Source organism: Chlamydomonas reinhardtii, chromosome 3 (genome assembly GCF_000002595.2).
Source record: "Chlamydomonas reinhardtii strain CC-503 cw92 mt+ chromosome 3, whole genome shotgun sequence".
NCBI lineage: Eukaryota > Viridiplantae > Chlorophyta > Chlorophyceae > Chlamydomonadales > Chlamydomonadaceae > Chlamydomonas > Chlamydomonas reinhardtii.
In genome coordinates, this window is record NC_057006.1 from 6,341,132 (window position 1) to 6,351,847 (window position 10,716).

The 10,716-nt window shown below is 62.3% G+C and overlaps 3 protein-coding genes across 3 annotated transcripts; 1 reads left to right on the top strand and 2 right to left on the bottom strand.

Moving 5' to 3' along the window:
- Positions 1-83: 83 nt before the first annotated feature.
- On the bottom strand, positions 84-799 carry CHLRE_03g193676v5 (uncharacterized protein). The gene has a single exon (XM_043061218.1). It carries the CDS (start codon positions 577-579, stop codon positions 373-375), a length of 207 nt encoding a protein of 68 aa, XP_042926347.1. The 5' UTR covers positions 580-799; the 3' UTR covers positions 84-372.
- Positions 800-1,503: 704 nt separating this feature from the next.
- CHLRE_03g193700v5 (uncharacterized protein) lies at positions 1,504-6,173 on the bottom strand. The gene is made up of 13 exons (XM_001693207.2): positions 5,819-6,173; positions 5,543-5,677; positions 5,227-5,302; positions 4,871-5,054; positions 4,503-4,642; positions 4,181-4,304; positions 3,781-3,908; positions 3,530-3,621; positions 3,334-3,405; positions 2,948-3,075; positions 2,665-2,779; positions 2,440-2,499; positions 1,504-2,240 (listed from the first exon to the last, which is right to left on the bottom strand). The coding sequence occupies exons 1-13, from the start codon at positions 5,909-5,911 to the stop codon at positions 2,109-2,111; spliced, it is 1,479 nt and encodes a 492-aa protein (XP_001693259.2). The 5' UTR covers positions 5,912-6,173; the 3' UTR covers positions 1,504-2,108.
- Positions 6,174-6,673: 500 nt separating this feature from the next.
- Positions 6,674-10,715, top strand: CHLRE_03g193750v5 (uncharacterized protein). Its single transcript, XM_001693055.2, has 9 exons — positions 6,674-7,142; positions 7,238-7,368; positions 7,861-7,992; positions 8,195-8,284; positions 8,671-8,855; positions 9,047-9,144; positions 9,336-9,516; positions 9,804-9,941; positions 10,132-10,715. The coding sequence occupies exons 1-9, from the start codon at positions 6,977-6,979 to the stop codon at positions 10,268-10,270; spliced, it is 1,260 nt and encodes a 419-aa protein (XP_001693107.2). The 5' UTR covers positions 6,674-6,976; the 3' UTR covers positions 10,271-10,715.
- The last annotated feature ends 1 nt before the right edge of the window (position 10,716 follows it).

The following is a 10,716-nucleotide window of genomic DNA, read 5'->3' on the forward strand; positions in this document are numbered from 1 at the left end:
CGCCCGACCACAATCGCGGGCAGGTCCGTAGCAGCAAGCTTACTGCGCGCGAGCACTAGGCTGGCCAGGCCGACCGGCGGGATATGAGATCAGTAGCGCTGGCGGCTTCCCTGCCTCGGCTGCGGCGCCAGAGCTTGCGCGGAACGCGGAAACCCGCACCCCGGTGTCCCGGCGTTCACTCGGCGTAGGCTGCAGGGCACTTCCCGGGGCGGACCGCAGACAATTGGCATCCATGAAATAGGCCTAACCACTAGCAGACCCCAGCGGGCTCCCAAAACGCGTGTGGCGCAAGCCTGATGGCGCATGTCGAGGACCTCTGACATCTCCTCCTTCCTGAGACCCCAAAACGCCCACCTGAAGAGTTGCTTCACTTCAGCTGTACATCTCCGGCGCTGATTCCGCGAGGGCTCCTCCAGCAGAGCGCCGCGCAGCGCCCAGCCCAGCTCGCGGCAGGCCAAAAGCCAGCCCGGCGTGACTCCCACCAGCTGTCGCCATCTGGCGGTCCAAACTCATGTTCCGTATTGAAGATCCGGTCCTGGTGTGGCGCCGAGGCGACAACGAGCTCGTGAAAGGAATCATGTGTGCTTTCGCGCAACTCTTCTGCAGTCTAAGCAGCCAGTTAATTGTCATGTTCGCTAGATGCTTGTTCGTAAGGTCAAGTCCCTGGTACTTGGCCAAGGAAAGCGCTGGAACGAGGAAGAAGGTTTCGCGTAAACTCGGCTAAACTTCTGCGTTGAGGCGCAATCCATCATATGTGCGCACAAGTAACGAACAGCTGGTCCAGCAAAATGCCTGTAATTTACAGGAAGATGGATCAGCAGAGTTCGGACGATCGAATTGCGTGCCGCGCGTGCATCGTGCCGCGCTTCATGTAGAACGCGGGCTCCCTTCGTCGCCAGAGCCTCCCACGCTCCACATCCTCAACGCCGCGCACAGTTGGGCGGTCTCACCGTCTCACGCCATAGAGCAGCAAACCGTGCGCCCGGTCCATGGTGAGGCGCGGTGCTATGGATGCGGATGTGGCACGGATGCGCTTGCGGATTCGCTGCATACCACCTACCGGCGCCCACCATTCCTGAGACTGCACGCACCACATTCTATCCGTCTCAATGTGCTGTACCATGCGGCAATGTACTTTCGTGTGGCCAAGCCCACCAAGGCACGGTAGAATCCCCACGATTGGTGAATGCTGCTCGCTGAAGAACATCAACACCTGGCTACGGTACCATACGGTGTCATGATACACAACAGCTGCGGTGGAGCGCGCTGCCCGCCACGGCGCCATCCCCAGGTGTGGGCCGCTGTCACCACTGTTCCGCCAACACCAAAGTCCAAAGCCCCCGACAATCTCACTCTTCAGTCTTCACGCTGTCCGGGGCCTGGGGCCCTGGCCGTTTGCGCGTGGGTCGACCGCAGCAAATGCAGCCTGCTGCCTGAGCGCAAACGTTTTGCAGCAGCTGCTTGAGGCCGTTGAGGGAGGGGAGTGGAAAGGAAGCGGGGCAGACACAAGGCATGTGCCCCGCTCATACACTTCATTCGTGGGTCTTTGCTCACCCGGTGGATGGCGGCGGATGTGGGTGGATCTGGCCTTCAGTAAGGAGCAGACGTCGTCCATGATAACGGACGCCTTTACCCACCCAACATTCTTCGGTACTTCGGTGCCCACACCCACCCCACCTACCGAACACTACATTCTGATTCCGCCAGCTCTACTATGTCCTACACGTACCGGCGGGTATGCCGTGGGACAACAAGTGTGTGTAGCTCGAGATTCTAGTACTTATGCCCTGTGCGTCTATTGGGTTTCTACAATTTAGAGGGAGACCAGATGCACCTCCCAAGCTTATCCCACCATCAGCACTACTACATGAATCAATGGTATGTACTACATATCATCACCTGGCGCCTTACTTGCTCATGCCCGCGCCGCACGAACTCGTCTTACCGCCGCCAACATCCTCTGCTACGGTTTCACTTGAACACCAGCCGCTGCAGCTGCTCTGCACGGCTCCTCAAACTCCTAGGCCCCTCCCTCCACACCTTTCTCGCTTGCACAGCATCCCTCCACGCGATTTTCGCCTGCTGCTGGCACTGCTCCGATCGGCTGCTCAGTCGAAGATGACGTTGCGCGCCATGCCCAGCAGGCGCTCAAAGATGCGGCTGCCGTCGTCGCGGATGCCGCTGTGGCGGTACTCGTTGGTGGTCCACAGCTTGATGCCCCGAATGGAGGACGCCGTCTCCTGAGGGGAGGGCGGGGTAGGCAAACACGGGCTCTCAAACCTCCCACCCGCCAGCCAGCCCACATCGCAACGCCCCCCTCCCAATCCTCTACTGCACCGTCCCCGGCCTGCATCCCTGCCCCTTCTTTCCTGTTACCGTATTCACCAGCAGCCCTGGTGCCCCCCCCCTTTCGTGAAGACAGCTCCCCGGGATTGGTACCTGACTCAGCCCGAAGTCCACATACAGGTCCTCCACGTAGGCTAGAGCGGCCGTGGGCACCTGGGGCATGTGCGGCGTAAGGGGCTTTGAACTTCAAGGGTGGAACAAGGGCAACCGCCTGCTATGCTCAATTGCCAGGCCCAAACATGTTTGCACCGCACGGCTACAGGACTCCAGCATACGGTACCCACACCACCACTACTGCCGGGGGAGGGACGGCCGCACCTTGTTGCTGGCCAACGTCTTGGCGTCGTACAGCGGCCCCCACTCGGTCCGCGCCGCCAGCACGTCGGCGGTGGGCAGCAGCGGCCGCAGCGGCGCCAAGTCCTCAAACATGAAGCTGGCGGGCAGGACAGGCGCAGGAGAGGGGCAGAACACGTCATGGGCGTCATAACGCTCCGGACCTGCCTCCAGGTTGCAGTCTTTGAGGCCTGACTGGACACAGCCTTGCAGCCCCGAGGTGCGTTGCCGCGCCCGCCGCCCGTGGCCCAGGCGCCGGCGCACTCACCGGTACACGCACTCGCCGGTGAACAGCACCCGCCGACCCTCCTCCGCCGCGGCCACCGCATCAAACTGGCTGGCGAACGGCTCCTGCGCCCGCACCCGGTCCGCAGCCCAGTTGGACGCCTCGCCGCCCTGCAGTGGTACGGTAGGCGATGGGTGGGGTAGCCGTCCACATGAAAATGGGGGCCGCAGCTGAAGTGGGTCGAACTCTTGGGTGCATGTGCAGCGTGCGCATATCTCGGCCAAGCCAGCCTCGCGCCGGTGGCCCCTAGTAGGCCACCTCCACCAAAACCCACCGGGGGCCCCAAGCACCTGGGGCGGCCATCTACACGAACATGCTTTTCCATATTCGCATGCACAGTGTTGACCCCTTCCCGCGTTTTCCTTCACCTGGCAGTAGATGGCCTCATGCACCAGCGCATACAGGGGATTGGAGTCCCACGAGTGCCAGGCATCAAATGCCTGCGTGCGGCGGGACACAAGAACGGCAACGGGCGATGTCGTCGTCGAGCACACATGCCGTACTGCAGCTGTCACAGCGGTGCAACACACCAGGCACGCCCGCACCAGCACCCGCAGGCCACACCTTGGCGAATGCGGGCGTCATGTGTCCCTCCGCGTCGAAGAAGCCATCCAGCAGGTAGTGCAGCCGCTCGAAGCCGCCGCCCGAGCCCAGACCTGGCGGGACAGGTGGCAGGGTGGCAGGCAGAGCGGAAAGTTGAAACGACCAGCGAACGCGGTGGACCAAGGCACCCCATGACCCAAGGCTCCTGTTTTGCCCTGACAGACCCACACACATCCGCACACCAGGCAAGCGCAGGGTTCGGCAGGCCTCACCGCTCAGCCCCAACGTCTGCAGCAGGCGCGGCGTGAGCAGCGTCCCGTCCGGCAGCGTGGCGCCGCCGCCCGGCTGCTCCGCCAGGTACTTGACAATGCGCTGCATTTGCTCCACGTCATTGGGAAACCTGCAGGCAGTAGGTGGCGGCGTAGGGAGGAGTGGTGCGTGGCTGACAGGTGGCAAGTTTGAGCAAGGCACGAGGCAGCGACAAGAGAGTGAGATGTGCCCATTGGTGATGTGGGTCAGGGACCATACGCACACAGCGCAGCCCGGTGGCCTCGTGTACACCGCCCCTTGCACATACACATTCATACACGAGCATTGCACCGCATCGCAAATGCACTCTGGCGTGGTCCCTTCTGCTCGACAACCTAGTGCGCGTACGTGTGCCGCCCGCACCTGTCGTAGTACTTGTGATTGGCGGCGATGACTCGCTTGTGCAGCGCCGTGTACACGGTCTCGGCGGAGCAAGGCAGGCTGATGCCTGGAGGCAGGCCGCCTGTGATCAGCACCTCCATCAGGCCTGCGCGGCGGCAGGCCAGGCGTGCGTGTTACAAATGGCAACGTGAATGTGTATATGTGGATGGGGCAAACGGAAATGCATATGCCGCATACGTCAGCGCAACCGAACACGTCAACGTGTAAAGCCAAGAGGACATGCCGCTGCGGCACTTTCCCGGTGAGGCCGAGAGGCATCCACGGTTCGCCCCCGCTCCCTCACCCGCCGGCGCCTGGCTGAGGTAGGTGGTTGCGCAGAAGCCGCCGAACGACTGGCCCAGCACACTCCACCTTCCGCCGAAAGAGGTGGGCGGTACCAGCAGCCGCCGCACCACCTCGCAGTCCTTGATGATGCTGTCAGCCCTGTGTGTGGAAGGTAGCAGCGCAAACGGCAGGATGTGATCGGGCCCCAAAGCTCAAGCCGGCGGGCGGCACACACGCATGTTTGCCGCCTTTATCTCGTACATAACTCCTCACCCTCTTCCGTGAATGCGGCGGCTCCCACATGCTCGAGCCCATTGGATGGAAGGTCAACCCCTCGCACCAAGGAGCCACCCCACTTCCACCCGCCGCCACATGCCGCCCGCTCACCTGAAGTAGCTCAGGTACTCGGCCTGCTCCTCCGGCCCGCCCCGCAGAGGCAGGTTGGTGGTGGTGATGGGCGTGGACCGGCCGGTGCCGCGCTGGTCCAGCAGCAGCAGGCGGTGGCTGCTAATGGCGGGGCGCACCCAGATGCTCACCTCGCTCATGCGGGGAGCCTCGAAGCCGGGGCCGCCTATCACGAGATACAGAGGAAGCAACGTGCGTGCGTGATGCTGTGCCGGCTTAGAGGCGCAACACCGCGCGACGGGGCAGGCAGGCGTCGGGAGGTGCGGGGCCAGGCATGCTATGGAATTGACTAGACTGTGAAGAGTGATAGCAACGCCTGTACTGCGGTGGCCGCTCACCTTGAAGGTAGACCAGCCAGGGCAGGCTCTCGTTGCGTGCGGGCGCCATGACCTCACGTGCAAAGATGGTGATCGTCTGCGGTGTGTGTGAGCATGCGGCATTGGAGCCGTCAGCACGGCACCGGTTGCCATTCCGCCGCTCAAGCGCTAGACCAATGTCAAGACTTCAAATGCTAGTTCGCTGCTACCCATGCCATAAGCCATCTGCGTTTCGCAATGGCGTCTGGCGCACACGCCTCCCGGCCTTCCCCCTCGCCCGCCCCACACACAGCCGCTGCAATCCCGCACGCCCGTGGCAAGGCCTCGCGGTTCCCACCTTGCCGGCTGTGGCCTCCGAGCCGTTGTAGTCCAGGGGCACTGTGAAGAAGTGCTCCCGGATGACCAGGCCCGGCACCAGGAAGGTCTGGCCCACCTCGTGACGGGGCAGCACCCCGGCCACCTCCACCGCCACCTGTCGCCGGCAGCAGCATACCGTACCTAGCTTCATGATGCGCAGGGAACGGGGGTTCCTATCCTAATGGCGCAATCGCGGCCTGGGGGTTTCCCGCTGATAGCAGGCTGTGCCCGGTCGTCGGGTCGGGGCCTCACGCACCGTGCCGGGCAGGGTGCCGGGGACCTCCCGCGCCGAAGCCCTGGCCAGCGTGCCATCGGTACGCTGTCGCTTACTCCCTGGTGCACCGTCCATGATGCTTCTCCACCGGCGCGTCGCCAAATAGTGACAGAGCGACGGTGTTAGCGATCGCAGGCACGGCGACGTCCCCTGTTTCGCTCCGCGTGCAAAGACGTTGCGACCTCCGAATAGCATGAGATTTCGACCCAGATCTAGGCTAGGTGCATAGTCTCGTCACAGAAAACGATGTTAACCTGTCACTTGTTCAATGCAGTGCCAACATGCAGGAGGAGCTTTCTCAGCCTTGGCAAGGCAGTTGAATTAAATATCAGAGTACAAACGTACAATGGCGCTTAGCAACTTTCCGAATGCAGCATGGACATGAAAGAGGGTTTGAACCACGCATGCTATCGTGCCAGTTGGCGCCCCACCCACCACCCGGTTTTCAGCGCCGGTTCCTTGGAACTATACCCGCCGCAATCAAATTACAGTTTGCCCTGGTTAAGCAGCAACTGCGCCGCGTGCTCAGGCGTACGTACCTGGGAAGCAGCCTGGCACGGCAGACCATCCTTGTACAATCCCAGGGGTGCCGTGCACATTCCTGCCGAATCTCCTGCGAACTACAGGAGACCAGCAAGGGATTGGTTGCAGCCCTCGGCTTCCATGTGCTTTCTCATGTCGCACGCCTGGCGGCCGCATTGACAATAATGGGGCCCAGGCATGTCTCTGGTGCCCTGTGCTGTCGCTGCCTCAAAACACACGTGCGCCCTTGGCTGTTTGCTGCGAAGGGATAGCAGGCAATGCAAAACAACTGCCGTAGTGACACTGGTTCTCCCCCTGAGCTATGGACACCTGGACTGCCCTGCCCCAACATTACCGTGCGGGGGTTGAGATCATATTGCGTCAACCGTCATTCTGCAGCAACCGCGCAAACCATCGCCGCAAATAATATGACCTGGGGAACGGCTGCAGTATCTTTGACCATTCCATAATCCATATATCCAGCTGACTCGAGCGACCACGTACGACGATACGGCAATGACAGTTTGCCCCACCGCCCCCCGGCTGCCGCCCCGCTGGCCCTACACTCATACCCGGTCTAGCCGTCGTGTGTCTACATTCATTTCATACAGTAGAAGAATGTCGTCCGCCACTCGCAACGTTCTTTCTATGCTGCCGGCACTTGGCCGCGTTGGTGCCCAGCAGGCAGCCGGCGCTGCTGCATCCCTGCTGTTCACCCGTGGCTATGCCGACTTGTCTTCGCTGAAGAAGACGATGCTGTATGACTTCCATGTGGCGCACGGAGGTGCGTGTCCTGGTGCAGAGAGATTTTGCATGCAGCTGTCGCGGGCTTGCTAGGGACGATTGGTTTCCAGCTTGTACCCCTGGCTATGGTAACAGGCAAGATGGTGGATTTCGCTGGCTGGGCGCTGCCTATTCAGTACAAGGATAGCATCATGGACTCGACCACGCACTGCCGTCAGAACGCCTCGCTGTTCGACGTGTCGCACATGTGTGGTTTCTCGCTGAAGGTGGGCCAAAATTGGAATTTTGGGCATGGCGCAGTGCAAGCTGGCACCGGTTGTAGGCTTGGTCGAGGGAAATTCGTTTGCTCTGCGACTGCATTTTCTTGCATAGATCCATGTGCACTGCACAGTAGAGCATTAGCCGTGCCACGCCAGGCACAAAGCCTTGCATGCGACCGGCCGAATGCCGCGTAGCCTTGCCTGGCCTTGGGGACAGCATCAGCCAACGAAGTGGTAACCATATTTGGGCACGTGTTGTATGTGTGCGCAAGCGTGGCCTGGGCAGGGGCCAGCGGCGCAGGAACACAACGACACGTTGAGGCAGACCTGGGGCGGTTGTGCAACAGTACGCTGCGGCGCCTTGGTCTGTGGCTCCGGCAGCATGCTTGCAACTTTACTGCACTCCACGCCGCGAGGAGCATGCCACACACATGCATAGCAGACGGGCCGAACCAGGCTTCATCCGTTTCCTTCGCAAACCTGCATCCCCTTCTGTAGGGCAAAGACGCCATCCAGTTCCTGGAGGGGCTGGTGGTTGGTGACATCGCCGGCCTCAAGGACGGCACCGGCTCCCTGAGCGCCTTCACCAACGAAAAGGGTGGCATCATTGACGACACCGTCATCACCAAGGTGCGGCTGCGCGGGTGCTAGGTGCCGACGAGGCCCGCGCTGTTGCAGGTGGCGCCGCCATGTGCTGCAGCGGTGCTACAGCCACATGCATGCTGCCCACAGGCATGGTCCGCACAGCTCCTTGTTGCACTTGACCAATGCCATGAATGTGGCTTAAAACCTGAACGAATGAACGCCTTTCCTATCGCCCGCTGCTGCGCAGGTGAACGGCCAGCACATCTACACGGTGGTGAACGCGGGCTGCCGCGACAAGGACCTCGCGCACCTCAGCAAGCACCTGGCGGCGGCCAAGGTGTGTGGGGCAGCTGGCGCCGCAGATGGGGGCGGGGCGGCTGAGGGGCGGGGAGGCCGGCGCCCGCGGCGGGTTGAAAACGGAGGCGTGGGGAGGGGTATACGGGCTGGGCTGGGTGGGTTGGACCAGGTCGTACGGACGCAGTGCTCAGCTGGGCTGGGTTGGTTTAACAACATGAGCGGGCTGGATTAGATGCGTGTGCGCTGCAGAGGCGCTACAGCCACATATGTGTGGGAGTGGTTGGCCGTTGGAAAGCCCTTGAGGTGTAGCCGGCGCGGGAATGCAGTAGCAGCACGGCAGCACGCTCTTACGTCAAGGCCCCGGGTATGGCTCTTCTAGCGCTCCTTCCCAACAACATCCCGCTCCTTCCTCCTCCCGGCTCGCAGTCCAAGGGCCTGGACGTGGCCATGACGGTGCACGACGACCGCAGCCTGCTGGCGCTGCAGGGCCCCGCCGCCGCCGAGGTGGTGGCGGGCCTGGTGGCTCCGGGCGTGGACCTGAAGGCCATGTACTTCTCCGACTTCAAGCCCATCGACCTGGGCGGCATCCCGTGCTGGGTCACCCGCACAGGGTGAGGCGGAGAGGGCAAGAGGGAGAGGGAGGCGGGGCCGGGAGGGGGCAGTGAACCAGCAGTTGCAAGGACTAGCTGGGTGAGGGGGCGGCAGAGATGTGTACACGGGCCGCTTGGCAGCGAGCGATGGAACTGCCATGCCCGAGTCACGCCTTCCCACCCGCTGTGCGGCTCCTCGCACGCGCATCCAGGTACACCGGCGAGGACGGCTTTGAGATCAGTGTGCCCAACAGCCACGCCGTGGCGCTGGCGGAGAAGCTCACCGCCAACAAGCGCGTGCGCATGGCCGGTGCGTTGCGCGGCTTTGGCGCCGGCGGCAGCTGGTGACAGCAGGCCACGAGTTAGTAGCACGTTGGATGTGGGTTCGGGGGCTGCAGACGTAGCAGCACCGCAGTGCTTGCATCGGGGTTTACCCTGTCCCTGGCCCGCCTCCGCGCACCTCTCACTCCCGCTGGCCCCTCCACCTCCGCATCCTTGTAGGCCTGGGTCCCCGCGACTCTCTGCGCCTGGAGGCGGGTCTGTGCCTGTACGGCAACGACCTGAACGAGGACCTGACGCCCGTGGAGGCGGGCCTGGCCTGGACCATCGGCAAGCGCCGCCGCGAGAAGTTCGACTTCCTGGGCGGCGACATCATTAAGAAGCAGCTGGCGGAGGGCGTCAGGTGCGTTGTGGGGGGGTGGGTGGGAAGGGATTAACATTGAACCAATCCCGTAAGGAAACAGTCGCGCGGCAAGGAGAACTGCAGCTGCATAAGCGAGTGGGAAGGGAAGAAGGGCGGCGATGTAAGGAGGAGGTGGCGGGCAGCAGGGACGCGGCAGATAGAGTGGCGCGGGCCGGACGAGTATGGGGGCCGTAATACTCCATCGCCATCCTACCGTATATCAAGGCGCTTCGTGCCTCACCTCCACTTGTCCGTGTGCACCTCCGTGCATGCCTTGGCACACGCAGCAAGCGCCGCGTGGGCTTTGTGAGCACCGGCGCGCCCGCCCGCCAGCACAGCGTGGTGAGCACCCCCGACGGCAAGGTGGTGGGCGAGATCACCAGCGGCGCCTTCAGCCCCTGCCTCAAAAAGAACATCGCCATGGGGTGAGCGGGGGCAGGGCTGGGAATCTGAGACCCGGGTCCGGGATGCTGGGATGCAGGGACAGGCCGGCCACGGCTGCCCCACTCCGAAGAGTCCCCTACGCCGGAAACGTTTTGGACGAGCCTTGGCTCGCTGTATGTAACGGCTGATGAGCTGCCCCGCCTGTGGTTCATTCTGCGCCGCCGCCCGCAGCTACGTGGACAAGGACTTCGCCAAGGCCGGCACCGCGCTCAAGGTGGAGGTGCGCGGCAAGGTAAACGACGCCGTGGTGACAAAGATGCCCTTCGTGCCCACGCCCTACTACAAGCGCCCCGAGCCCGCCAAGAAGTAAAGCGCTGGGTTGGAGAGCAGCAGCAGCTGCAGCAGCGCCAGTGCTGTAGGGGGCTTGATGTGGAGGTTTTTGAAAGGACCGAAGGAGGCGGCGCTAGTGCGGATCAGGTGGCGGTTGATGGATGTTGGCTTCGTCTTTTGGGTGTGGTGTGGATCTATATCTTACTCGGACTCGAAATACTGACGTGGTCAGGTTTTTGGCAAGGTGAGAAGGACAGTGCAATTTTGTGTGAGCGCTGACCAAGTCGTGGGTCAGGTGGTGCATGCGCAGCATGTGCAGCGGTAGGGCGGCAATCAGAACCAAGCACGTTTCACGGTTTCAGGTCAGGTCGCGGATTACGAATGGTGGTAGTGCTGAACACAGCCCCGGCGTAACAAGATGCTGTGGTCCCCTGGCAGTCCCGCTCAGGAAGGGTCGAGCGCCCAGAGTTGGTAGTCTTATAATAC